The sequence below is a fragment of the Struthio camelus genome, chromosome 1 (genome assembly GCF_040807025.1).
Source record: "Struthio camelus isolate bStrCam1 chromosome 1, bStrCam1.hap1, whole genome shotgun sequence".
Lineage (NCBI taxonomy): Eukaryota > Metazoa > Chordata > Aves > Struthioniformes > Struthionidae > Struthio > Struthio camelus.
The window spans coordinates 34,018,005-34,044,614 of record NC_090942.1 but is presented as its reverse complement, the minus strand read 5'-3'; the positions used below and the strand labels follow the sequence as shown (position 1 = coordinate 34,044,614).

The 26,610-nt window shown below is 38.7% G+C and overlaps 2 protein-coding genes across 16 annotated transcripts in view; one reads left to right on the top strand and one right to left on the bottom strand.

Annotated features, from left to right (window-relative positions):
• The window catches only part of PPHLN1 (periphilin 1), a 74,654-nt gene extending 64,313 nt beyond the window's left edge, over positions 1-10,341 (bottom strand). For 4 of the 13 annotated variants that reach the window (XM_068933620.1, XM_068933685.1, XM_068933638.1 and 1 more), the window contains exons 1-3: positions 10,195-10,341; positions 3,850-3,899; positions 2,403-2,500 (exon numbers count right to left, since the gene is read on the bottom strand). In XM_068933620.1, the coding sequence (XP_068789721.1) occupies positions 2,403-2,500; position 3,850 (99 nt within the window). In that variant the 5' untranslated portion in view covers positions 3,851-3,899; positions 10,195-10,341. Of the gene's footprint in view, positions 1-2,402; positions 2,501-3,090; positions 3,117-3,849; positions 3,900-10,194 lie in introns of all 13 variants that reach the window. The other 9 variants (XM_068933629.1, XM_068933696.1, XM_068933649.1 and 6 more) reach the window with 4 other exon arrangements.
• Positions 10,342-10,343: 2 nt separating this feature from the next.
• ZCRB1 (zinc finger CCHC-type and RNA binding motif containing 1) lies at positions 10,344-22,634 on the top strand. 3 transcript variants are annotated; one of them, XM_068933753.1, is made up of 8 exons: positions 10,344-10,486; positions 15,538-15,625; positions 15,789-15,817; positions 19,109-19,220; positions 19,307-19,414; positions 20,334-20,443; positions 20,552-20,627; positions 21,968-22,634. In XM_068933753.1, the coding sequence occupies exons 2-8, from the start codon at positions 15,542-15,544 to the stop codon at positions 22,097-22,099; spliced, it is 651 nt and encodes a 216-aa protein (XP_068789854.1). In that variant the 5' UTR covers positions 10,344-10,486; positions 15,538-15,541; the 3' UTR covers positions 22,100-22,634. The 3 variants fall into 3 exon arrangements, with proteins under 3 accessions (XP_068789854.1, XP_009687480.1, XP_068789844.1); XM_009689185.2 differs by having other exon boundaries at positions 10,459-10,868; XM_068933743.1 differs by lacking the exon at positions 10,344-10,486 and adding an exon at positions 10,535-10,722.
• The last annotated feature ends 3,976 nt before the right edge of the window (positions 22,635-26,610 follow it).

Genomic DNA, 26,610 nt, shown 5'->3' with positions numbered 1-26,610 from the left:
ACTACTAGTTTGACTAAAAGGGGAAAATCCTAAACACAGTTAAAGTTTCTTTTGAAAGGGTAAAGCAGTAGCATTAGCTTTTTTTTTTTTTTTAAAGCATCAGCTACATATATTTCTCAGACATCTTCACCATTAACTTAGGAAAAGAATGCAATAAATAAAGTTACACCTGTAACTTTATGACTATAAAACTGACTATATGACTGTTTATTACTATAAAACAAAGAGCCTATCTGTAAATGCTATTAGTTTTCTCAATGTCAATAACATCCTCCATACTATGAAGATTATAGTGAAGACAGTCCATGCTTAGAGATGAATAGATAAACACCTTTTCAACACATTCCAGCCCTTCTTTTCCCCAAATATTTAATAGCTTTTTGTTATAATGCAGAATTATTTTATTTCCTTCAAAAAAAATATCACACACCATTTAACTGGTAAAGAGATCCTCTGTTTATTAAGCATAAATTGCAAGAAACACAAATTTAGTTTCCAAGAACTGAGTAGTATATAAACCAAATTGCAGGTAAAAAACAAGTGGAAAAAAAAAAGAATTCAAGACCTTATCTTTTAAGCCTTCTTCCTTTAGCAAGATATTTTTTCTATGGGCCTTAAAAATTCAAGCTATCAATGCAGACTTGAGTCAGCATATGCAATTCGGAAGATGGAAAAGACGCACACAAACTGGAATTTGTTCCTAGTTGCAGAAACCACAATCTAACAAAATAAAAGTTTTTGTAGAAAAACACACTCAGTTAGCAAACTGCTAAAGATTATCACATAAAAAAAAAAAGTTAGTTCTGATTTCAGAGACCAGCCAATAAATTCGCTAAAAGGCAATCCACAGCCAGCCTACAGCCATACTGATGCAAAGTAGAGGCTACATACATATTTATACACAGTCACAAGGCTTAATTAACCCTTATCTCACTGAATACTCTCCCAAAACATTCTTTCACTTTGGTGACTTTGAAAGAACATATGCCCTGAAGCTAAAGCAAAACTGCTCCGTGCTTTAACCTCACTCAAAAGTCCACTTCTGTGCAGACAAAACTATGCTGACATACTAATTAACATCCATATTTGGACAAGTCTCTTGCTCTTTTGAAAAAGAGACACTACATTCTGTATCATTAGCGTGTCTCAATTCCAACATCCTAACCTATCAGCAAACACTGAAGCATTTATAAGACAGATTGATGAACAAATTAATTCAATTTTGCTTGCCTGGCCAAAAATAAGTCAGACCTTTACATGCAGAAACAGTTACAATGGCACCAGCTTACAAGGAGAGAAACTGTCCACCAATCACCTTGGAGGAGCAAAGTCATACAAGAAGGAGCTACATATCCACCTTTTAGTAAGGCAAAGCGACATCAGTCTTGGTTTGCCTTACTACTGTAAGAGCTGTTTTGGGGCAGACGGATAGTACCGAAAATACAGGAGAGGGAACCCAGAAAGTATGTCAAATCAGGTATCTTATCACTCCTAGATTTAAAAGAAAGGCAATAAAAGCCAGATACCAGGCTTAGATACCTAAAATTTATATTGCCAAATGTATATTGCATAGCATTTAAACAGAAACATTCAGAAAACGTTCTTCAAATTCTATTTAAATTGTAATAGCCGTAAAAGACAAAGTTCCAGCCTGTTTTTTCTCTTCTTTAGAGATCTCAGACAGTTTTTCTCAGGGGAGAAAAAACATTATCTGACCTACTTCTTTGGTACAATGATTTGCTAAAAGCATTCGGAAGTTAATCTAGTGAAGAGCAACAGTAGATTTTGTATTTTTTTGCTTTTACAAACGTAACATATAGTGAAAGTCTTCATATGCCTTCAAAACAGATTTCCATCAACACTCTTCTTGCCAAGCTTTTAGCTTATAAGGCTCCTAAAAACAATTTCTGTAGCCAATTTTTGAGGTTAGTTACAAACATTTGCTTGTAATCTTTAAACGTTATAATAAAAACTGCACTAGTGACAAGAACAATGCTAAAAGTAGTTATTTTATCACCTCAAATACATTTTTGAAGTTATTAACATAGAAGAAATCCTTCTGAGGAGAAACTAAATATGGTATAGCTTTTAGTTCTTCCAGAAGTTACTGAAAATCCCGTGTTTAATTACACACAAAATTATACTGAAAATCAATTATCAGAACATGACTGCTCTAAGATGCCTTCAAAGGATTTTGGCAGAAAAATGTACAAGCTCTAATTGGGTAGGCATCCCATTAACTCTGTGCACATGCATTTGCTAGATTGTTGTCTTAAACGAATGAGAATAGAACTGAATCGGTGGGGGAGGAAGGAAATATGTAAAGGTTTACTAGAAACTTAATTACTTATATAAATCCAGCCCTTATGGTATAAACCCAGTCCTAAAGAAACATAGTGTACACTTGCATCAGGATGAACCCTTGGAGGAAGCCGTTCTCTTGGAAGTCTGTCATAGTCGTATCGCCCTTCAGACCACATTTCCTCTCTTCGATATGCCACTAAAGACAAGAAAAATACATTCAACCAAAAACAGTCAGCACAGACTAAAGGCTCCCCGGCTTCTTCCAGGGTAATATATTATGCACACGACCAGTACATACACTTTTTTTGATAAAAGAAGTCCTTTTAAAAGTGAATCAACCTAGTCATAGAAAGTAATCAGTGAGTTCACAGAAAGAGGCCAGAAATCAAAGTTCTGCTGACATCATTATTCAAAACCTCCAAATTCCAAAGAGCCCATGTAAACCTCTTCTAAGAGTTAATAGATTACAATTTCATTGGTACAACTTTGATATATCAGACTATTTAAAAAGCTGTTTACATTCTCCACACAAAATGAACAAACCCGAGCAGCAAACATCTGAGCACAGCCTAAAAGTAGTTTTAACCAAGACCAAGACTTGTAGCAGACTTCAAGCCTGTAGAGAGTTGTGCTATACACTCTTCAGAAAAGACCTCAGAATATGCAGAAAAACAACTGGAAATTAGTGCAATACAGTCAGTATAATTACGGATACTTACAACAGTCCTATTGAAATGTAAGTGCTTTGACGATATCAACTGTACAAATAAATTCACACAGACATACCTTACAAAAACGTTGAGATTGCTCTGCTAAAATTAGAGGAAATTTAAAAATAAGAGTTCAGTCCTCTGTTATATGATTGAACAATTCCTGCTTTTCAATATAACATTGTAATTTTGATTGACCATCTAGAAAGAGGTTAAAATATGACACATTGTTCCAACAGTCAGTACAAAGTTCCACAATACATCGGTGATTTAAATATATTCTATACATGCAAATTTCTCCTCTTTTAAATTGGGATCTGGCAGAACAAAAGAGTTTCTCTTCCTAGAAGAAAGTGGCTTTTGAAGTCCATATTACTAACAAAATTCAGGTGGAAATAAAATCAACACCGTAAGAAATTCTAGTCATGCTGTGTCAGACAACACAAACTGAAGGAACCAAAGAGCATTCTGACAGTTGAAAAGGTGACACACCTAAATCCTGAATTATATAATAAATATGGCTGAAAATAGATAAGAAGTTGCTAGAATCATACTTTTCAAAGTTCCATTTTATTTTAGCTACTAAAAATATTCAGTAAAAAAAAAAAAAAACAGTAGGCCATATTCAGGATGAGGGATACATAAGACTATCTTCCCTAACCTCACACAAGAAAAATATGTAATTGGAGATAGGTTTTTGAGGCTATATAAAAACAATGATTAATATAGATGTCAAGAATCAACATAATAAAAGGGTTTATTAACCATCCTCAGAGGAAGTTTTTTGGGGGAAAATATATTTTTATGAAAAAACAACAAATACTTGCATACTCACTTTTCTGTCAGTTTTCACAACCTGCTTCTGAAGTCTCATTCAATGGTTACCTATAAAAAAATTAAATTGAAGTAAGCAAAAAAAAAATCACGTTTATAAATATTTTTTAAGAAAGTCAGATATTTAAAATCTAAATCCTTTCACTGCACTTTCCCCCATGATCTGCCTGCATTAGCACAAAGTAATTAATTACGTTAAACTAAGAAAGGATGTGAACTATTCAGCTAAATTCAGAACATCAAAGAATTTCCCATGACAAATTATCTTAGGTACAACATTCTCCTAATAAACACTGGAGTTTTGTTTTCATTTTATCATCTTTCACTCACTAGCTCAAGTTTCAATTTCTCTTCCATTTGCTAGCAAAACTTTTGGAAACTACTGTAACCGCTTTCATAGAAACAGTCAGGACAGTATTTGATATATTCATTTAACTTGTATTCATTTAATTGTCTTTTGGTAAGACTAGAGGGAAAACAACACTCAGCAGCACATCAAGAGGTGAATGAAAAGCATTGTTTAACATAAGCTTGGTTTAACATACGCTTTTCCTTCGATAATTTTAGATAGTAAGTCCTTACGAAGTAGCTCTTTCCCTAACTACAAAAAGCCTTTCAGTCTAGACACTTGGAATCTACTCTATACCCTGATTTGTTTGTACCCATGGTATCTTCTTAAAATGCTGTTCCATTTATGGACTTGGCTTTAAGTATGTTCCATAATCAAGACATAGGGCTAGTCTGATATAGTCACGGACTATAAACAAAAAACTGACTAAACAAATAAGAGTTTAGCTGTTACTGGTTTTTTGCAAGGATAAGATTTAGAGGATCTGTTGTCCCTGGCCTTCCAACGCGCTCCATGTAACAACGCCTAATTTTAAAACAGATAACCTATTGTCGTATTTGCTGGTTAGGCATATCCATAAGAAGCACTTTTCCTGAGATTTTCACAGCAACTGCATGAACCTTTCTTCGTTCTCTACTCCAAGGACTTCTGCTAAATGCTCAGTGTCACGTCAGGGGCAACATGTGCATTAACTGTTCTCAGGCAGTCTCCGAGCCCTTTCTTCTCGTGTCACCTGGACTGTACTCCACCTGTTCTTACACTGTCCACTCCTCACTTCTGGTTGTCCCCACAATTCTCTCTTCTTTGCACCTAGAGGAAGAGTAACTGAATACATCTGAATACTGGTGAAACCATGATGCTGAAATACGTTTAGGCCCTGTTTCTCAAAATATCTTGCCCTTGTTCCTTCATGCCCACCTCTCCTCCCAGCGTGGACCATTCACTCCACCCACGCGCAGCCCCAATCGGAAAGCACGCAGGCCTTCTGCGGTGTGGCCCATATCACTTTTCTGCATCTCCTAACCTTGGTCCTACTCATCCACATCACAAGCACCTCTCATATGTGCACAGACTTCAGCAATTGATGGCTATCCTTACCCAGTTTTTAGACCAACAGCAAAGATTAGAAAATGGATTAAGATTCTGGCTGGTGCTTTCCAAATTTTTGCACATTTTAACAAATACAGTAGCGCCCAGACACTGCTGCCTGGAACACTTACTGAAATTGGGAAGTTAACTCAACATAATTTTCAAAAAAGAACATATTTCAGAGAAATGCCATTAAAGCTGAATGCAAGCTTTCACATCATGCTGCTCTGTCAGTTAAGTCACCTCCAACATCCCAGTACATACTACTGGCAGCAGGCACCGACATTCACGCACATGCCCTACTGAATTATTAGGCAGCACAAGTGATAAAAACACTCCCACTTTTATGACTGCTGAGGGACCACAGTGAAACCAGCAAGAATCACCACCAGATTTTGACCAAAAAAAAAAAAAAACCACACAAGTTCGAGGGGAAAAAAAGAAAAAAAGGGTAGAGACAAACCACCATAAAAGCCAACAGACTGAAGGAAAAAAAACCCCACAGATTTACACAGAATTACATCAAACAAGAAGTATGGGGACAGAAGCAAAATCTCAGTAGGGAGATTCTGCAGTTAGAAAAATAAAATAGAGAAAAATTAATCAGATAGATTCCACCACCAAAAACATTGCCCAAAACACTACTAAGGAAAAATAGGTGACAAATCTTATACAGAGGACTAAGCATACAAATTTTAACTGGGATCAATGAGATAAAGTAAGGATGTTTTTGAAAATACCAGAGGAAAAAAAAGTTTAAAGGGAGGAAAATGTGTTTTTCAGTATCTTGAACGCATTTGATCTGTTACTATTAGAAAATTTCCATTTCTTAAACGACGCGGCCTATTCAGAACACAGCTTTAACAACACATTGCCAACCACAAAAAGTCTAAAATCTTAAGATCAGAATGAGAAAATTCCATTAGCAAGTACTCAAGAGATCAGACTTCAAGTTTACTACACTGTAACCAGATTTATCTGTTCTCTCAGGACAAAGTTGTCCTAAAAATAGATTTTATTATTTTTGTTTTGTCTCCTACCCAACACACTGTAGCTGATATTTTTTTCTATTAGCATATACAGAAGAAGTACTACGAAATTTCTTTAATATTGGGACATACAATCATCTGCCCTATTAATTTAAACAGCCTCTTCCTCATTTTTGGTCAGAGATGACTATTTTCCATAAAGCACGTTCTTTATTCTCTCAAATAATGATACTTCAGCATGCACAGACACCACTCCATTAACGCAGCACAAGCTGCCCCACCGCAGCCAGCTGCCAAGAAGAGCTTTGCTCTGATTCCCCCAGCACTGGGTCTTGCTCTATGCTAGTACAAAAGATGTAATACAAAAAGGTTTTCCTCATCATGGGGATTACAAGAGTCACTAAAACTTTAGATTTTTGGCACATCTTCATTTCTTTGTCAATCAATGATTAATTTTTCATTCTTCCTTTCTAAAGGACACTACATTAAGGGTAAAAAAGAAAAAAAGCCCTCCAGTATTTTCTATATAATTCTTGTCTGTTTCCACTTACTTGAACATCACTTTTCACCATATCTTGAAATATCTACTGCTCCAGGATCTCTAATTTTGAAGACTGTGCTATCAGCCTTTTGCAGGCCCTACAGTTTTGAAACACAAAACATGCAGCTTTCCAACTCAGACAGCTATATCTTGCCATACGTGAACAAAGCATAAAACCAAAGCTGCGCTGTAAATCCAGAGGCAGGCACGGCAACGGTTCTGATGCTACTCAGATATATCTCATTTTATACTGTTAGTGTGACAAACAACTGAAACTGAAAAATCTGGGCCAGTTTAACTCTCTCTGCTGGGAAGTTCTAGAAAGAAACCTCAGGCACTCTTAAATGAGTAAAATTAAAAAAGACGCTTAGAGAATTGCAGACCAACAGAAATATCACAGCCAGTTCTGCAACAGCTGGCAATTGGCACTTTGAGAATAGAAAGAGAAAAAGATGCAGCTTTTTCTTCCAACAGTTAGACCGATTCCAACAATTAGTATTTGACAGCGCTTCAAACATATCCTGGCACCACCTGGTAGAGAGCAGGCAGGACAGATAAAACAGGTTGGGAACAAAGTACTCTCCCTCCACATGCTTGGGAAAGGCTGAAAACACTCAATAAACATATTCTATCCTGGTAACACAATAAAGCAGGAACATAACAACAGAGAGAAAAAGTCCACCAGAGCAGTAAATAAAATTCTCTACTATGAGGAAGGCAGAGAGAAAACACCGGGATACAGAGAGAATCCATCTGTTCCTAATAAATATTAGGCCATAAGATTTTCAAAAGCAATCAGAAGCATGACTACAGCAAGCTTAGGCATATTCAACTTAGATGAGATACCAAAACAAGGTGAAATAAGAGGCGCTCTGCATTTCCCTGTCCTTCCTTCCTAACTATTATGATTAGAAAATATAAAGCTCCAGTATTTTTGTTATCTAAACTACCATTCAACTTTTCTCTGAATCTCTTTAGTTCAAGTCATTTGCTGTTGCATAGAGTTTCATACTCTTGCTATAGGTTAAAATAAATGAGGAAATACTTACCTTACTTCAGTTTTCAACACCTTTCAGCTTTACTGAATACCCATTTGTACTAAGACAAGAACAGACAATATTTGAACTACTGCTATCATGCCTCTCTTTTCATCCCCTTTTTGATCTGAATGATCTGTCATTTCAGTCTCTCTTCACACAAGAGGATCTTCTCCTATGGCTCTAGTCAGTCTGTGAGCCTCCTTAATTTTGCAGTACATACTTTTTGCAAGGTAGGGCTTAAGTAGCGCTTAAAGAAGAATCCCGGGGGCGGGGGGGAAGGGCACTGGAAACAGGGCCAGGATCAATTATCGTATACAACTACAACCTAAAAGATTCGTAATGACATGTACCACTGATTTACAAGGGGAGAAAAATCCATGTTATTTTCCTCAGCTGCTCCTTGTTCATCGTTTGTTCTTTTGGCTACACAGAAAAGCATTCACTGACACCACAATCCAGAGGTGAAGGTCCTTTTCCAGATGAGATGCATTTAACTTGAAAGCCTGTAAAACATTTGTCTAGATCCATGCTTCCCTTTAATATGCATTAATGCACATTTATTGACATGGAGCCTCACTTGCCATTGTATCAACTATTTTCCAACCCCTTACACTTCTGATACTCCTTCCAATCTTTTTGACTTAAAATTAGGAAAAAATCAATTTAGCAAAGTACGGCTCACCAAAGTCAAATTAATTCCCAATTCAGAAGGAAAAGAGCCAAAGTGTATAAGTTGAAAAGAAAATATTAACAAGAGTATTCTGATAAAGACTTAAAATCCCACCGGTTTACGTTTCTAGTCACATCATTTCATTCTATCACTGGGAGCACAAGAAATGAAGGCAAGGGTTTAGGGATATATTTATATAAAGACTGATGTATCAGCAATTTTCTTTATGTGAACACCCGTGGTTACCAACATCCTGTCCTTCATCAGTGTCAATGCCACAAAAAAAATGTTCTACCAAGCTGTGACAGGGCTGCTGTGCTAAGAACATCGATGCAAACAACTGTGTGGATCACTGCTTCCACAGTGCCATTTCACCTTACAGCACAAACATTCTGACAACAAAATATCACCATACTGCTGCTGTAACAGGTCAAGACCTCCGTGCTTTAAGCATTTCCACTTGAGAGTACCAACAAACCCTGAATATTTCATCCAAGCCAAATCAGTAGCTCAGCCTCCGCTAATCACCTGTACTGATTCTGTGGATTTCCACACATTTGTGTATCTTACAGTACCTCTGAAGTCTCAGACACCTCAAATAAAGAATAATTTTAAAACAATCCATCCAAATTCTAAACCAGAGTAAAGAGCCTACTTAAAAAGCATGAGAGAGAAGTGAGAACTGTGAAGAGCAGACTTAAAACGCTGGGATACCAACAAAGAGTTTAAGTACATAACAGAACAACCCATTGTTAAGTAAAATAAGTTCAAAATAACTCTCAAAACTATGCAGAATTATGACATCCTTCCTTTCAGGATAAAAAGTCAAAGTAAACTGAAAAATGAATTGTTCTGTTGTGCATAGGTTTAAAAAGAGTGATTAAGAAGAAAAAAAGCAAAAACCAAAACCTACGTTTATACAGTTGTCATCCAAAATTCATACACGAATCCTGAAATAACGGCCTTCTGCCAAGGAGAGGCTATCCCTCTGCTTTCTCCTATCCCAGTACTTCCCCTCACACCAACCTCTAAGAAGCTACAGAGAACTACATGGATTCCAGTCAAATTGATACTGGCTTTCTGCAGAAGTTATAGGAGGAACGTGCACCTTCTGCGGCTCGCAGGTGCCGCTGTCTCGCCAGACCGACCTCAGAACTGCATTTTCAAATGCACTTACATGCTCAAGTAAGCAAACGAGCCCAGAGCTGGAACCACAAGAGAACTTAAAAACAGTGAATACCCAACTGCTTCTAACGTCAAGCAGAGGTCAAGCACTCCGGTCGCTGGCTCACGAAAACTTTTGGTGCTCTGACACCCCCACCGCCTCGCAAACAGAGCGACGGTATAAACGACCGCAACCCGAACGCGGCATAAGAAGCCTCCCGAGAGGAAAAATTTAAAAAAGAAAAAAAGAGCTTTCAGCTTCAGGCTAAAGGCGAAACAGATGAGAACTCGCACAACATCGGATTCACTCCGACACCCTGAAAACCGACAGCGCCCGAGGCGCTGCCAGCACCAAGACGCGCAGGCCGCCGCCGGCCCCCGAGCCCGGCCCGGCCCGCGGCGGCGCCCGCTGCGCACGGCCGCCAGCGCGGGCACGGGGGCGCCCCCCAGCGCGGGGGGGGGGCTCTCCGCGGGGCGGGGGGGGGGATCCCGGGGCGCGCTCACCGTGCGTGTCCGCCCGCGGTGCGGCGGCGGCGGCGGCGGCCGCCCCTCTCCCGCCAGCGGCGCGGCGAACCCCTCACTAGCACCGCGCCTCCCTAGCGCCACCTCCGGCGCTCGCTCCTGCGTCACCGGAAGCACCCGCCTCCTTCCCCTCATTCCCATCGCGTACTGGTCGGGGGACGTGTTTATCCTGTTACGTCACGGAAGCGCGCCGCTGCCGCTGCCGGAGCGGAGGCGGGGAAGGGGCGCGACGGCGCCATGAGCGCTCGGGCGGCCTGAGCGCCCGCCGTGCCGGGTAGGGGCGTCGGGCGGGGGTCCCGGGGCGGGGGAGCTCGGCACCGCCCGCCGTCGCTTCGCTCGCGGCCCACGCTGTGCGTGCGAGGAGCCCGTTGCGTCGGCGGGGCCCCGCCGCGGCCGGAGGGACAAGGCCGGGGCGGGGGGCAGCTGCCCTCTGAGCGAGTTGCTGGTGCAGCTTTGTGACGAAGCGTTTGTGCTTGGCTGGGGCTTTTATCTTCTCCTTAAAGGCAGCAGGTGCGGGGGGCAGGTGTGCGGGTTCGCGCTGCGCCCTCACAGAGGTTCGGCGGGGTGGGAGCAGCGGTGGCGCTGCGGGGGGCGGTGGCTGCACGGAGGAGCTTCGGCGCGGGGGAAGGAGCAGTTTACCATCGTGCAGCGGTTAGGTAAGGCTAAATAAGCTGTTGATAGGGTCCATACCGGTGTCGAAGACCCCCCTTTTTTTAGCATGATTTACAGCTTAATGCTTCTGTGCGGTATATGGAAGTTTTCAAATAAGCTATAGGTTTCTGATCCTAGTATTGGCTTGCAGCTGGCTAAGCTGTGATGTGGAAGTACTTTGTCTCAGTTAAGGGTTTTAGGACGAGTTGGTGTTACTAAGTGAGCTGACTGGATCTGCCGTTTGTAGCTGAAATTCGAGATTAGACTAAATGTGACAGAACCACACAGCTCTTCAGCACTATACATCTCCAGTATGCTGGGATTCTGGTTAAACTGTAAAGCTATATAGTCCTTGTTGGTGGCCTGGCTGCTATGTCTCATTGTCCCGAAGTTTTTTGTAGTTAAGTACAGTATAAGAGTATTGCTCATTCGGAGTACAGATCCTGATAGTGTCTGTTCCTGGCTTGGGCAGGTAGAAAGACCTTACACTCTTTCTGCTGATATTGTCAGCTTTATAGACCTAATTCTGATCCTATTTAATGTCTTCCTCTTAAGATTTAAGTAACTATGTAGAGATAAAACTACGTATCAGACTTTGTTCTGATAACTTATTACTTGTCTCTTGTGTAGAAAAGAAGGGTAACAAATGATTGAGTGCCCTAGCCTGGGACCAAGGAGAACATGGATTCAGTTTCTTCCTTTACTGCAGACGTTTGATAATGAGCTTGAGCCAAGTTGCTATAACGATTATGTTTGTTTATTTGGATTTAAACTTTGTCGATGGTCCTAAATAAGAAATCAAATATGGAGTTTTAAGCGTGAAAATAAATAAATGAATGAATAGAAACCTCAAGTGATTGTCTTGAGTAAGCATGTGTTGAGTAAATTGTCCACAATGTATTTGTGTTTCAGTTCATTAAGTCACTAACTTAACTTGTTTCTCTTCACTTAAAAAAAAAAAAGTTTGTGCTTAAGTTGAAACGTTGATGTTAAGGCATTTTTATGTCTTGCTATGTTAAGGCATAAAAAGTTTGGCAAATTCAGAGTCCACCTGATGCCCAGTATATCTTTCAGGAGTCTTAATCATCACCAGGAGATGCATCTTGTCAGAATAATGGCTTTGTTTGGTTTCAGTTGTTGGAGAAGACAGAAAGATTAAATTCAAGAAATCATAGTGATGAGAGAGGACCCTATCCCAAAAGTTATTATGTGAAAATGATAAATGAGGAAGGATTAATACTGCAGCTTGGCTGATCCTTTAATAGGAGTTGTACTTTGCCCCATGAAGATATTGTACTGGCTTCCAACTGATGTTTTAAAGTTAAGTGTCCAAGTGGTACCTTGAAGATGAGGGAATCCACATAAAAGCATTCAGTATAAAGCAAAATGTTTCAGCTTTCTTGGGGAGCTCTGGGATATAGAAGCCAGGTTTTACGTGACTCAGGTGAGTCTCCTGCAGCAAGTAGAAAGCTCAGGGTTTTTAATATTTTTTTTTTTCCTTTGATCGGTCTGTGAAGTGAAACCCTTCAGAGCAGAGAGACTGGTGTTCAAGAAGAATGTGATGAAAATATTAAACTTGGATAGATTTTTGCTGTTATAAAGTTCCTGAAGAAAAAGGCAGTGGAGCCTTGTAACAGAAGAGTGTGTCTTCTAGACAGTCAGCTCAAAGTGGGGATTGGAATTTTTTTTTTTTTTAATATTTTTGCAACACTGGAAGAAATTGGACCAATAAATGTGAAGCTGGTATGGCAAAGTTAGCATCTACTAATGGCAGAGGGAGGGGAAGTCATTCATAGGACTTTGGTGCTTCATACCCTATCGGCTATAGTGGCCTCTTGATGGTTTAAACCATCAACAGCGGATTAATTGTGACAGAGTCAGAATTAAGAGGTATGCTGTTTTGTTAAAGTTTTTGAGGATGGGAGGAGTTGTACCAGTAGCTGGATCTAAAAATCCACTGATAGCACCATACCCAGAAGAGATAACCAGGAGTCAGCACTTTAACATGCCCGAGTTTTTGAGAGATTGCTATTAGTAAACTGTTAGGCCTAAATGTTCTGTGAAAGACTTAGTAAGGACATCCATGTTTTTATGTAGACTGAATGGCCCAAATGTTGCAATTCTACAAACCTGTCAGTGTACCTGCTGGCTTAAATAAGTATTTATAAGGCATCTCAGTGACCCCTTAGTATTTGCAACAGAAAGTCCTCTTGCAGGTTCAGGGAAGTACTGTTTCCTGGTAAATTTGAAACTTTGTCATCTTAACATGAGAATGGCAGTGGTCTTACAGCTACTTTGCTTCTTGTTTTATTAAAATTGCGGCTGTCCACTGAGTCAGACATTAAAAGTAAGATGACAGAAATCCTAGCATAATAATCCTAAAGGACAGAAGTTGCAAAGAATATTTGGGCGGGTAAAGTAGCGACAGTATTTCACTTGGATTCATCTTGGGGACTAGAAGCAAAGCTCAGCCTTGCCTGTCTGGAGGCCGTGATCCAGGATGGAACTTCTTTAAATGTGTTTCTAGAAGAAGCAGCGTACAGCTGAAAATAGCAGTTCTGTAGCTTGCAGTCATAATAATTTTGTATTTACTGAAACAATAGGCCACTAATAATCTTCAAGAGACATGTCACCTTCTTTTTGGAGGCTTGCACTGCGGTTTTGTGGGACATGCAAGCTGACTGTTGAGCAGTTATGCTGTTCTCCCCAGCATCTGTTCACTGTATGGCATCTGCTTGGTCCCAAATTAGAAGATGCTGTAGCTTCTGTTGTCTTTTAGGCAGAGTAAATTGCCATCTATGGCCATGTGAGGTCCACCTCTGCTGCTTCCTCCTCTGCTGTTGCAGTAAATTAGCATTGGCAACATGCCATAATGCAGCACCAAGATAGCTCTTACCAGCTCTTTTGTATTGCACTGTACATGCGGATACCTGCACTTAGAGGGGAAATCTAGTTGTATGGCATGTTGCCAAGTCAATTTGGTTACCTTTGTCGAAGATACTAATGCCAAGCAGCAAGGAATTTAGGACTATGAGTCCAGTCTATGTAACACTAAATACAGTGTATGGCCTTTGTTGCAAATTTTCATTTTGTTTTCATTTGCTTAACTTTTTCATTGCCATTTCTATCCATGCCAAAAAACAGTCTCTGTAGATGGGAAGGCTCAAAATGCAGTCGTTCAGAAACTGCCACTCAGATGAATTGGGATGCAGTAAACATGTCAGAAAAGAGAAGCAAAGCACTTGGATAATCAGTGTTTGCTAGGAATATCATGTCTTCAGGTGGCTGAATCATGAAGCACCGGAAAATAACCACAGATGGATCGGAGTATGATATTACTTTGTTAGCACTTAACCCTTGTGCCTGATCAACCTCACCACCTGAGAAGTCCCCTAAGGCATCTGTGCAGTGGTGGATGTTGATTTCTAATACTTCAGTTTCTTTCATCCCTTCATTGTCATTCTCTGTTTGCGTTTTTTTAAGTCAGTTGAAGAAGTGACTTCATCTTCAGTAAGGAGGCGGTTAGGAATCAGTTAAGTGTGCTAAAAGCTGGAATAAGGCTGCAGGAGACTGGAAAAAGCAGGAATTAATTGGATTGTGTAAGGAGCTCTGTACTACTTGGCATGAGCTCTTGTAACGGCTATGCTTTGTTTTGGTCTTACGTTTTACTCATTTAACTGTTGTGCCAAGCCATGGCTACAGAGTGGCTCAGAGGGAAGAAATGCTTTGCACAGACTTTTGTACTACTTAGTGTTGGGGAAGACTCCAAACCTGAGGAAAAACAGTCTGCTCTTTTTCAAGTTAGTTCAGTTATTCGTTACCTAGTATTATCTAATCTGCATGCAGCTCTAACACTGAATGTTTAAAAAGTTTTTAAATTGATTCATTGCTTCTAGGCTGCTTCTTGGCTACTTAGTCTCAGAACTTAAAAGAGGTTGGGGGGGAAAAAAAAAGCTTCAAAATTTCCCTGATTCCTGCTGGTAGGTTGCCTGTTCAGGAGGAGTGTCTCTAGGGGAGATGTCTATAATCAGTTCTGCAAATTTGCAGTTCCAGAGCAATGTAGAAGCAAGAGTAATAGATACAAGACACAGGAAATACTGCTTTAGTGGCTAGGCTACGCTTTTAACCCAGTTAAGTGCCTTTTTTTCCCCAGTGGTTAGGACTCTTGCTTCAAGGAAGCTTTTTTTCTTAACTGGATGTGATTTATTCTATGCTGAATACAGCTTACCTGAAGCTTGTATAAAGAGTCAGATCATGCAGGTACTTGAACAAAAGTCATTAATTTCATACGTTGGCCAGAATATTTAATAAATGGAAGATTACGTGTTTCTTTCTCAACCTAAACCTGTGTTTACTGCACAGATCACCAGAGGGCTTATTTTAAGTATGCTAACGTTTTTGTTTTGTCATGACTTACGAATTGACTAGCATAGAACAGCAATACTCTTCAGAGCTGGGGTGGAGGTCGTGGAGTATCTGTCTGCTATAGAACATGAAAGCAAGCATCGGTTTGATGATGAAGGGAAAATGGAAACTATGCTTTCCTCAGCTTTATGATGACTGACTGAGCTATAGTTGAAAAACAAGCAAACAAAAAGCCTAGCAACTGCTTTTTAAACTGATTGCTTTGTTGAATACAGGTAGTTAACTCTTCTCTTTTTCTCCTTTCACCAGAAAAATGAGTGGTGGGTTGGCACCAAGCAAAAGCACAGTGTATGTGTCCAATTTGCCCTTTGCTCTTACAAACAATGATCTATACAGGGTAAGTAATCTGTTTTAAGAGGTTACATTGTTCAGATTAGAATTAGTGACAACTATTTCAAGTGTAAATACAACGTTAACTCATATCTGTTATTTACAGACAAGTTTGTCTTGATAAATGTATAATTGCTCATTAAATCTGTTTATTTTGTTCTGTATTTCAGATTTTTTCAAAATATGGGAAAGTTGTCAAGTAAGTGACCTGATATGGCCTGCCATTTTTGTAGCTTTGATTTTAAATATTTAATGTCTTTGCTTCCCTTGAATGTCTTGTGCTTTTTATAAGTGCGAGATGTGGAGCTATATTGAAATCCTGTTCATTTTTTAATAAAGTATACATTTAATTTAATGAGCTCTTTCAGTTACATGCATAATATGAGAATATTTGAGTTGGAGACAAATACTATTTTGCTAACCACTTCTCAAGAGCAGATACGATGTTTTATAGCGGGGTCTTTTCTCTGAAGTAGTTGAAACAGTTTCTTCTAGTAAGCGTTGTTCCTCTTCTTCCCTACCTCTCAACATCTATGTGGATAACTGAAAGACTGGGAGCTTCTACATGTGTGAACTTGATCTTTCAATTCCCCCAAAGTAGTTCCTGCAATTGCAACCTATAGTTCCTTTATCTGTGCCTCTGGAGGGACTTTTTGTTGTGACTGTTTAGTATTACGTTCCAGATTAGATATAAGGCTACATGTTAATGACTCTTAATATGTGGGATATTCATGAACAGTGCTTGCAGATATCTGCCTCTACCAAATGATAGAATAAATGTTATTTTAAGGAATTTGCTCTTTTGTTTTTTCTTGTTTACTTTAAGTTTTTTCTAAACAATCACAATAACTAGACTTTAGAGTTATATTTTCAACCCTCTACCAGCAAGGATCAGCTCTAACTTCTAGCAGCTGCTATAATAATTTGTGAGATATAGAGCTAAATTCAAAGTTATTGTATTCCCAGCAGTGTATTTCACGTGACAAAATAGCACAAAATATCAGTGAAACTACAGCTGTAAAAAAACATACCTTTTACATTGACTTTGAGAGGAAAACTCTTATGTGGGACTCTGCCAGGCATGCAGTGACCAATAAAACTGGGCTGCTACAGTCTATTGATTTTCAGGGTGAGGGTATCTGATCTGTTTTAGTCTATTGCTGAACTACTGGTTTAGAAAAATCCTGAGCCAGATGCAGTAATACTGTTGGTGTTTAATATCTGCTGATGGACCTACTCTCAATAAATTTGTCACTTCTGACCTCCTTCTTATCCTTTGATAAGAAGTTCCACAATCTAAATGTGGAACTATTATGAGGGGTAGTATAGCCTGTTGTTTTGGCTTTTGAAGTTGTTCAGATAGGAGCATCAGAATAGCATGGAATATTGACTGTATGATGCATTGTTTGTTTGAAGGTGTCATAGCAGCGTTCTCTCCTTTTTTTTTAATTCCTCGTAACTAGTTTTCCTCATTTCTAGCGTTTTGTTTGCCTTTTTTTTGACTGCCTTAGAGAATAGAAAGGTATTTTCAGATGCTTTTGCAGAATAAATCCCGTACTGTGACCTGTGTGAAAACAGCTAACTTAGAACTCGCAACTCTATCTGCATAGTTATAGTTGTTGTATTCCCCACTTGCGTTATTTTGCAAAAATCACTTACCGATGCTTAATTTTTTCTGACATTTCATCTCATCATTGCCAAAAGTAAAACTAAATACAAAAAGTCATGGAAATATCTTATGACATTACTGGGAATAACTTTGCATTTGTAGCAAAACTTTTACATAGTCGTGTGCCGCTTTGCAAGCTGACATGGCTCTGAATAGTGCAGTTATTGTAGGATTCAACTAGAGATTCCATTTCAGCATGAAAACTGATCCTTGTTATCCTCAAATTTTTATTCATAACTAATTATTAACTCCCAAGAAGGTCTTTTTAATTGACAGCTTGATATCTGTGGAGTCTTTGAGAGACATTGGAACGCTTCAGTTCCCCAAAAGTTTTGCAATGTCATCTAGGTCAACTTTGACTTAGACTTTTCTGAGGTGTGATTTGACTAAGCTAAATCGTGCCAACTTGTTTTCCTTACTAAAGGGCTTATCCCAATATCTGCTGATGCCATTATGATTTCAGCTAGCTTGTTCGGTAGAGAAATTGAACTCACGAAAGCGCCAAGAAATGGCTAACTTTTTACAATTTCGTCACCCTTGTTTCTTTCCGTTGATGTGTTATTAACAGGTACATTAAATACCACAACCAGAACTTTGACAATTTCATATTAGAGTTCCATTAGAATTCTTGGGAGAATAACATAGCAGAAGAATTATTAGAACTATTCTAAAGTCAGTTTTATTGACGCTCCAACTGAAGACGTTTGCTCAGACACATCCTTGTCAAAGAGATTCTCCTAAAAAAATCTGCTATAAACTCTTATCTTTGTGTATGAATGTATTTGAGGGAAAGAAGTTGAGCCTTTCTACTAAGCTTTTATTTTCTGTACTTTTTAATATGTAGAATATGCGTTACCTATACAGATGCTCTGGTAGGCCTTTTGCTTTTGAAATGGGGGGTTTGGGAGGGCGTTTTTGTGGAAAAAAGTCTTATTATTTCTTACTTCATTGAGTTGCCTTAGGGTTAAACCTCTTTCTGCTTGCAGTGGACACAGAACGGACACAGAGTTTATTTTCTACCTTTTAACATGTACTTTTATTTTTTACATACATGAAGACTGCCGTCCTATTTCCCATGGTATTTTTTAATATTAAATAAACTTGACATAAGACTGAAATACCTGACGTTAAGTTTCCTTTTCCCTACGCCTCTTGTCATTCTTTTTCTTTGCCTGCGGATTTTATTGAGTCTAAATCCTTCTTGAATTGCTATGTCTATTACTAGATGTGGTACTGCAGCTGACGTTTCCTGTGTTAGGCTGAAGATTTTATTTCGTATGTCCTGTAAAATAACAAGTCAGGGATCCATGACCATTTTGGGTTCCAATCAGAGATCCTTGTAGAAAAGTACTGCAGACTGTCTGCTCTTCTCCATCCTGAACCTGTTTAGTTGGTTAGTCCTACCCAAAAACAGAATTCTCAGTTTGGATACAGTTCAGTACACTTTGTTTTTCAGCGGTTATAGCAACGGTCAAGATTACTCCTGAATTTTAATTTCACTTCCAATACATGTAGTTCCCTGCAGTTATGTCATCTGCACATCTAAAGAATATATTCTCTAAAACTTTCAAGGAAATCAAGAATGATACGGGACCCTGAAAGATTCCACATAATATTTTTTGAGTTCTCCCCATTCTACCTGTAAACACATCACCTATTTAGCTGTTCTTTTGAATTTCTGTTTAAAGAGCCTTTCTGTTGTTACGTAGTAATTAGGAAAATGTATTTAACAAAGCTAAGATCCCATTAGGATCTATAACTAAGGGAAAAAAAACTCTGAAAGAATTTTAGCGTGTCAATAATGTGGTTATATGTTTGCAGAGTTACTATTATGAAAGACAAAGACACCAGGAAGAGTAAGGGAGTTGCCTTTATTTTGTTTTTGGATAAAGAATCTGCACAAAACTGTTCTCGGGCTCTCAATAACAAACAGGTAAGTTAGGGAAAGTTATTCTGGCCAAAGGATTGGGGGTTTAAAGCCCCAAAACATTTACTTTTTTTTTCTCCAATTTACTGTAGTTATTTGGAAGAGTAATAAAAGCGAGTATTGCCATTGATAACGGAAGAGCAGCAGAATTCATTCGCAGGCGAAACTACTTTGATAAGTCTAAATGTTATGAATGTGGGGTGAGTAATACCAAAAAATGAACACACATATTCCATCTTTGACTTCTGGTTTTTCTCCTGTTTGATTACTGCTAATCTGGCATGTGATAGGAACTCTTTGCTAATGGTATTATTAACTCAAATAATCAAAGAGTTAATCAATTTCAAGAATCATAGCACCACTTTCTTCTCTTATTTGGGATTTCGGGAGTGGAGGGAAGATAAGCGCTTATAATGATTGTGTAACGTGCTGATGAGTAGACAGAGCTGAATATTATCAGTATAATGCTATGTGAGAAGGAAAGCCTCCTAATCATTGCTTCAGGTTATCTGCTTTTACTGTATCTTTGGGAGTTCATGATATGTTTGGGGGCAAAACGAATGTCAGAAACAACTGTCTTGACACAGAATAAGGTTTTGGTTTTTTTTTTTGAAGTTTTAGGCAATTTCTTATTTGTCTTGTCTTGAATATAGTATCTTAGTTGTTTGAAATGTGGATAGTATTTAACACCAGATACACACTTGAATTATTTGAATCTCTATTCTTAACATTTGTGAGAGCAGAAATGTTAACTCTCATTTATTATGCTGATAACGCTGGGGTTTATATCTTGTCTTGAATATAAACTGCACTCTAGTTTGTTCAGCTATTGCAGCAACAGAATAAATTTTGCTTTGTTTATAGCTTGTTCTGAATTTGAGGCTAAATATACATGTCACCACCAATCTCCTTGTTTCCATGGCAAATTTATAAATAAGAATTTGCCTTCTGTGTATTAATGCAGTATTCTATTTCTTATTGATTGCTTCCATTTTTTCCCCTATGAACTGTATTTTGTTAACTTTATTTATTTATTATGTTAACTTTCCTCCTGATTTATTTCAACATATAATTGTTTGCAATAGTTTCTGTTGATCAATATTTCTTTTTTTCTCCAAGGAAGCAGGACACTTAAGTTATGCTTGTCCTAAAAATATGCTAGGAGAGCGGGAACCACCCAAAAAAAAAGAAAAGAAGAAGAGAAAGAAAATAGTCGAACCAGAAGAAATGTATGTATATTTATGTACATTCTATTGCTTCTTTTAGGCAGCTTTTTTCATACTGAATGCTTAAAATGGAGGTTTATGTGATTTTTTTTTTCTTTCTGTGCAATGAAGTGAAGAGGAAGAAGAAAGTGAAGAGGAAGGCGAAGACCCTGCTCTAGATAGCCTTAGCCAGGCCATAGCCGTTCAGGTACAGAACTGAAGCATTGTATATTTATTTCTTAATGCAACGCTACTTCCTTTTGTAGTTGCCTTTCAAAAGCAGTCTTACAGTTTATAAGATGCACCTGTTGGCCTGTCCGTTCTGTAGCTGTCAGAGCACTGTTCCTGACAGCAGTTGCTGACTACAGCTTGTTTCTTCATGTTGCAGGCATGTTCAGTCTTTTTTATTGTTTCATTTTTGCTTTCTGTGCTTTTGAATTGAAATTCTTCATTCTTTCCTTCAAGCTTTTTCACTGCTTAGTTCCCTGTCATGTCTGCTGTGATGCTCCGTTAGGTTTTTGGTCTGCAAATTCCTTTTTACTCTAGTAACTTGAGCATCCAGACAAACAATCGTGTCTAAATGAAGAGGTACGTCCTTTGCCCTCGCTCACTGAAGAAAAACCTTGAACACCTGTTTCTGAAGTGCTTCCTTTACCTAATACAATTCATCACTGTCTCCAGTAGAACCTTTTCCTCAGGACATGTTTAATGCAGCTTTTGTGATAGGGATAGTCTGACAGCTGTATTACTGTCTTCTTTTATACTTCTGTATGGACTTGTGCTTCACTGCGCAGAGCAAGGCTGAACTGATTTACAGATTTCATGGCTCCCCAGTCCCCATCTGTTCCCTCACCCCTTTAAAGAAGTTAAGTTATTAAGATAGCTTTGTCTTTAATATAACTGTATCAAAGTGAGAAGAGACTCTTACATGATTTAGTCTGAAAAAAATATTGCAAGTATGTACAATTACCCACCTGAAAATACTCCACCATTGGAAATAAAAATTATAAATGGTAAACAAGCCAGGAAACACTTCAATTTCTCTCATCATCTTAAGTTTTTAATTGGGAATTCATGTGTCCAAGTACAAATAGGAAGTATCTATTTTAACTTTCAACTGAGTATTTTCACATCGCTCAGGGTGTGAAAGAATGACTGCAAAAGGCAAGAGATAACTTCTTAGCTAACTTAGATAACTAAGCTGCTTCAGTAATGCCAACTTGTAATGCAATGTATAGTAGGCTTCAAGTCTCAACTACTCTAAAATTTTGTAAGTGTACCATGCGCATACAGGTCCTCCTTTTGAAAAGTAAAGGGTACTGCCTGTGGCCTGCATTTGTTTTAGAAGACATTTTTACTATTTGCATGTGAGAATGGCTTTCAGAAAGGCTTTCTAGTGCATTCATCAGACAGTCTACCTGGACATTGAGGTAAAGCCTTTGAATTCTTCTGAAATAATTCTATGCATACTAATAATTAGCATTATCATCTCTAATACATCTTAGTTTTTCATAGTACTATCTAATACTTTACATTCTTTCACTATAGCAAGCCAAAATTGAGGAAGAGGAACAAAGATGGACACAGACTGCAGGAGAGTCATCAATTTCAGATGATTCAAAACGTCCTCGGATTAAGAAAAGCGCTTATTTCAGTGATGAGGAAGAACTTAGTGATTGAAATAATACTATTTTATATACATATACATAATATATATATATAATGTACATTTTGTAAAGTGCTACAAGATTTTCTGTGCTACGGGTTTGTCTTGGTGTTGAAGACATTTACTGAAAAACCTGTAGCAGTTCTACCCTTTCCCCGATGCCCATTTTTTAGTTCCCAGCACAAAATCGTTGCTCTCTCTCTCTCAACTTCTGCTGTCAAGGCAGCTGCTGAAGTCAATGATGTGTTTCTAAACTTAAATCCAGAGAAATATTTGGGAGAACACTTCATGCAGTTAGCATCTGGTCCTGAATCCTGGGAGTGAAATCTTTTTCGTTAGAGGAGCTAAGAGGAGTGTCTCTTGGGATCACTGTTAGCACCACTGACGCTTTATATGTTGGTCAGTTTAGCACCGCTTTGGAAGCAGTGATTCAGTAGTAGTATGTTAATCTTGCCTTAGCTCCTCTACCTAGGGCCGTTTTTCAGCCTCGGTCATTGTACTCGTCTTTTAATTGTTTATGCAGTTATATAATAAAGTATTGTCTTGTAAGCTTGTTCTGTGAAATCATTTTAGACTAAATGATACAGCTATCCATTTTCCAAAAGGTTGTTAAGATGCTGGTTTTTCTGTCCTGTGTACAGTTTTAGTAACTTACTGTAATCTAAATACAGACCTGATAGGAGAAGCAAATTAAAAGTGAAGTGGTGATTAGCTTAATCTTAAAATCTTCATACTTTTTTTTTTTTGTTAAAGAATGGTAGTTCTGTTGCTTTTGCTTTAAAAATAAGAAAGGCCTTATGTTTTACAGATGGGAATGGGCATATGTTTTAATATTCTCAAATCTAATATTTGAAATCTCCCATCATGATGAGGGCATTGTCTCTCCTAACTGCAGTCTTGGTGCCTACCATGGTCATTATGGTTCTACACTGATTTTAAATGTACTTACATCTGACATTGATCTCAAAACCATACCTACCTTTTAGGCTGAATCTGCTGATAAAATCTGAAGGGCCTGTAAGGTTCCCTAAATGCATGAAAATCAGCTCTTATGTATGCTTGGAACTGTTGTGGTCTCTGAGTGAAGCATGTTGGCACCTATCCTGCACCTAAAGCTGTTCAGATCTTTCAAACAGGGTCCCTAAGCCTAAATCTCTGTAAGATCCTAGTCAGACGTTCTACTAGCAAGCCTCAGATGCGTCAGGATCAGTACAACGCACTGCAGCAGTCATCATTCTGAAAAGTACAGATGAGTGGTGGTGGTGATAACCTTTTTATATTGGCTATTTTGCTCAAAGTCAAGCTTTTCATTTTTAGGAGGCACAATATAAAGCACGTTCACACTTTCACATTTGGCAGAAGAGACCAGCTGGCCTCTGTTTCTATTTTCAGCTCTTCCTGTAGCTTATCAGGACTTGGTTTTCTTCCAGATATAGAAAATGTAAATCTGGATATGCCATTACACATTCTTAGTTAATGCCAATTTACGTTTAAATATATAACTGGATGACGGTTTTAGCAACACCTTCAACCTCCCAGTAAGCTAATATGAAGCAGTCAAATTCGAAAGGTCATCCTGGGGTCTTCTGTTCCTACTCTCACAAAAGTTCAGAGATGAGAATAAGGCAATAAAGATTTTTCTCTGCACTAAGTACTCAAGACACAGAGGATTGGAGACATATTGGGGTTTGGAGTCTCGATACTCCAAAGAATGTTTTTATGGCTTACTTTTGTGACTTTCTGCTGAAAGCACAATATACTCAGGTTAGTGAAATATGAAGCTTTAGAGAATTTCAGAAAGATCTCTTGATACGGAGTAGCTGGGTTCTGAAGTGCCAAGTGCAATTTAGTATTAATAAATGCAATCACTGTACATCATATGTGTACTAATTAAGATTGTTTTTCTACAGTAAGGAGTTCTAAACTCTGCTAAGGAAAAAGATCTTGCTGTCAGCATATATGTTGCTTGGCAAATGGCAGGCTACTGCTTCATGTTAGTTAAAAAAGCAGATGAAATCTTTAGGAAGGGAATAGCAAAACAGGAAAAAAGTTATACTTCTATTGAAAACCACTGGTTTGTCTGCATCTGTGATACTATAAACTAAAACAGGATAGAGGACCATTTGACATCGTCTGTGGCTTTGACTAGGAATATTTCCGAACTTGTAAGAGTTAAGAGGCATTCAGTGAAGTGATCAGGCGGTGAATTTCAACAAACTTTTATTTCAACACAATACATAATTTAGTAGTGGAACTCCTTGCTATGGGACTTCTTTCAGGGTGATAGACTTATTTGTGGAAGGTCATAATTATTCAGAAATGGTGACTTAAGTGGCTTAATCTCAGAAAAATCCTAAATTACTACCTACCTGTAACTGTAAAACATACAGAGAGATCATCAATCTAGAAGTGCTGCATTCTTATTCACTTTTCCTGAGTATTTGCTACTCCTGTCTTGTCAGAAAGAACAAACAAAAACGACCTTTTCTCTGACCTAAAACAGTGCTTTTTCAAGAGTTTCAGTAGCTAAAGCAGGCTGATATATCTTTGTATGCTGCTGCTTCTGCCTCACTGCTTTCCCTCCAGGAATTGCTTTTGTCAGCATGAAGCAGTAGCTCAGTCCAGACTATTGCAGCTGACCTGGTGTCACTTCTCCATGCTCCTTTGTTCCGAGTGTAAAAAGACACTTGAAGAGGCAGGTGGCACTGGAAAAGATGCAGATAAAAATAAGCTTGCTTCTGTGCAGAAGTGGCACTTAGAATTCCTTACCTTAAAGAAAGATGATTTAACAGTATTCTTTATACTGTTTTTACTTTTGTTGATTAGCAGTGCTTTATAGTTGTTGGGGTAAAAAAAGAAAGTGCCCTAAGACAGGAAGGACCCAGCAGGCCTTTGGAGGAACGGGATGCTTACACTGATTCAGGGGAACAGTTAGGAGTACAAGTTTCTATTCTTTACTGACAAGATAATAAAGTATCTTTGGGTGGGAAATTCAGAATGTTAGCATTAGACAGCTATTAAATCAGAGAGAAAGAGTAGCTGTTCTGCTTTCTTATATCTAAATTTGCTGTCTGAAGCAATCCCTGATGCAGCTGCCTCGTTTTGGAAAAAGGCCAAAGCTGGTCAACTGCCTCTGCTTGATCTTTGAATGCCGAGGGATTTGCTCTTGTTCATCCTCAACTTGACCTATATCAGGCAGCGTGGCTTTAGGTTCCTCTCTGAGTCTGATCAATGTTCAGAGGCTAGCTGGAGTATTAGGCTCTTCCAGGATTTTAGAACAGGCCGATAGGGTACAACTACTTTTTAAAACATGGGTGGTAGGGTGGTGCTTTTGTCATAGTTTGGTATTTTAAAGCAGAGGAGGCTGTGTAGCCATATTACCAAAAGAGAGAAGAATAAAAACCATCCTGTAGAACACCTTCCTGTTCTTGTCAGACAGACCACAAGGTTTTGTGTTCTCCTTTTTTCTGTCTTTTTTTTTTGGGGGGGGGGGGGAGGGTGTAAATGCTTTAAGACCCCAGCTTAGCCTAGCAAGCTGACTGCTGTTGTCAGAGGATACTTAATTTGACTATGATTATGGAGGAAATGACTTTAAGTGGCAAATAGGTTTTTTTTTATCATGTCAAAAACTTGTATATTTCTGCAAACATTCGCTCATTAGATTGTTGTCTTTTGACTTTCAAAATAGATCTTGAAAATTATCAAAATAAATGTTTTCTGGGTCACAGAACCTCTTCTTGTCTATTGAATTTGCTAGTAGATTAGTGTCTCAAGAGCAACTAGAGGATGACTTTTATCTCTCTTTGGGGAAAAAAGGGGGGCTCTGGAAGGCAGTAGGAATTTTAGCCTAACTGGTTATAAATTTATTACTTAAATTGTACCTACAAAGCACTTGTTAAACCATTGCGGCTATGAGAAACTGGAAAACCAGAGTATTTTAGTCCACTTTTAACAGTCTCCCACTATATTCTTGACATATTCAGGTCACTACACTCAGCAGAGCAGTAGAAGGGGCTGTAAACACGAAAAACTACATGTAGCTAAATAGGTGATGTCTGGAACAAATTGTAAACACTCTTTGGCTTCCGGGTCCCCATGTTCTCTGGGCTAGCCCTTTGTTAACCTGCAGAGATGACTTCCTGTGGCATGGGAGGGTGAGCTCTGTATGCTATTCTGGCTGTAGCCTTCTAAGGCACAAAATATTGAACTGTTTAGAAAAGCTAGATATAAAACATATGCACTGTTTAAAAATGGGATTTATGAAGTGCTACTGTGAACATCTAGGGGCATTAGTATAGAGAAAAAAACCCTTTGTTTCCTGTTTCCATTCTATTTGGCATCTGCAGTGTCAATATAATCACAGAATCACAGAATGGTTGAGGTTGGAAGGGACCTCTGGAGATCATCTAGTCCAACCCCCCCTGCTCAAGCAGGGTCCTCTAGAGCATATTTCCCAGGACCGCATCCAGACGGGTTTTGAAAATCTCCAGGGAAGGAGACTCCACTACCTCTCGGGGCAACCTGT

Coding starts and splice junctions, on each gene's coding strand:
- ZCRB1 (XM_068933753.1), top strand. CDS start 15,542: ATGAGTGGTGGGTTGGCACCAAGCAAAAGCACAGTGTATGTGTCCAAT. Junction 15,626..15,788: donor CAAACAATGATCTATACAGG/GTAAGTAATCTG, acceptor TCTGTATTTCAG/ATTTTTTCAAAATATGGGAA. Junction 20,628..21,967: donor GCCAGGCCATAGCCGTTCAG/GTACAGAACTGA, acceptor CTTTCACTATAG/CAAGCCAAAATTGAGGAAGA.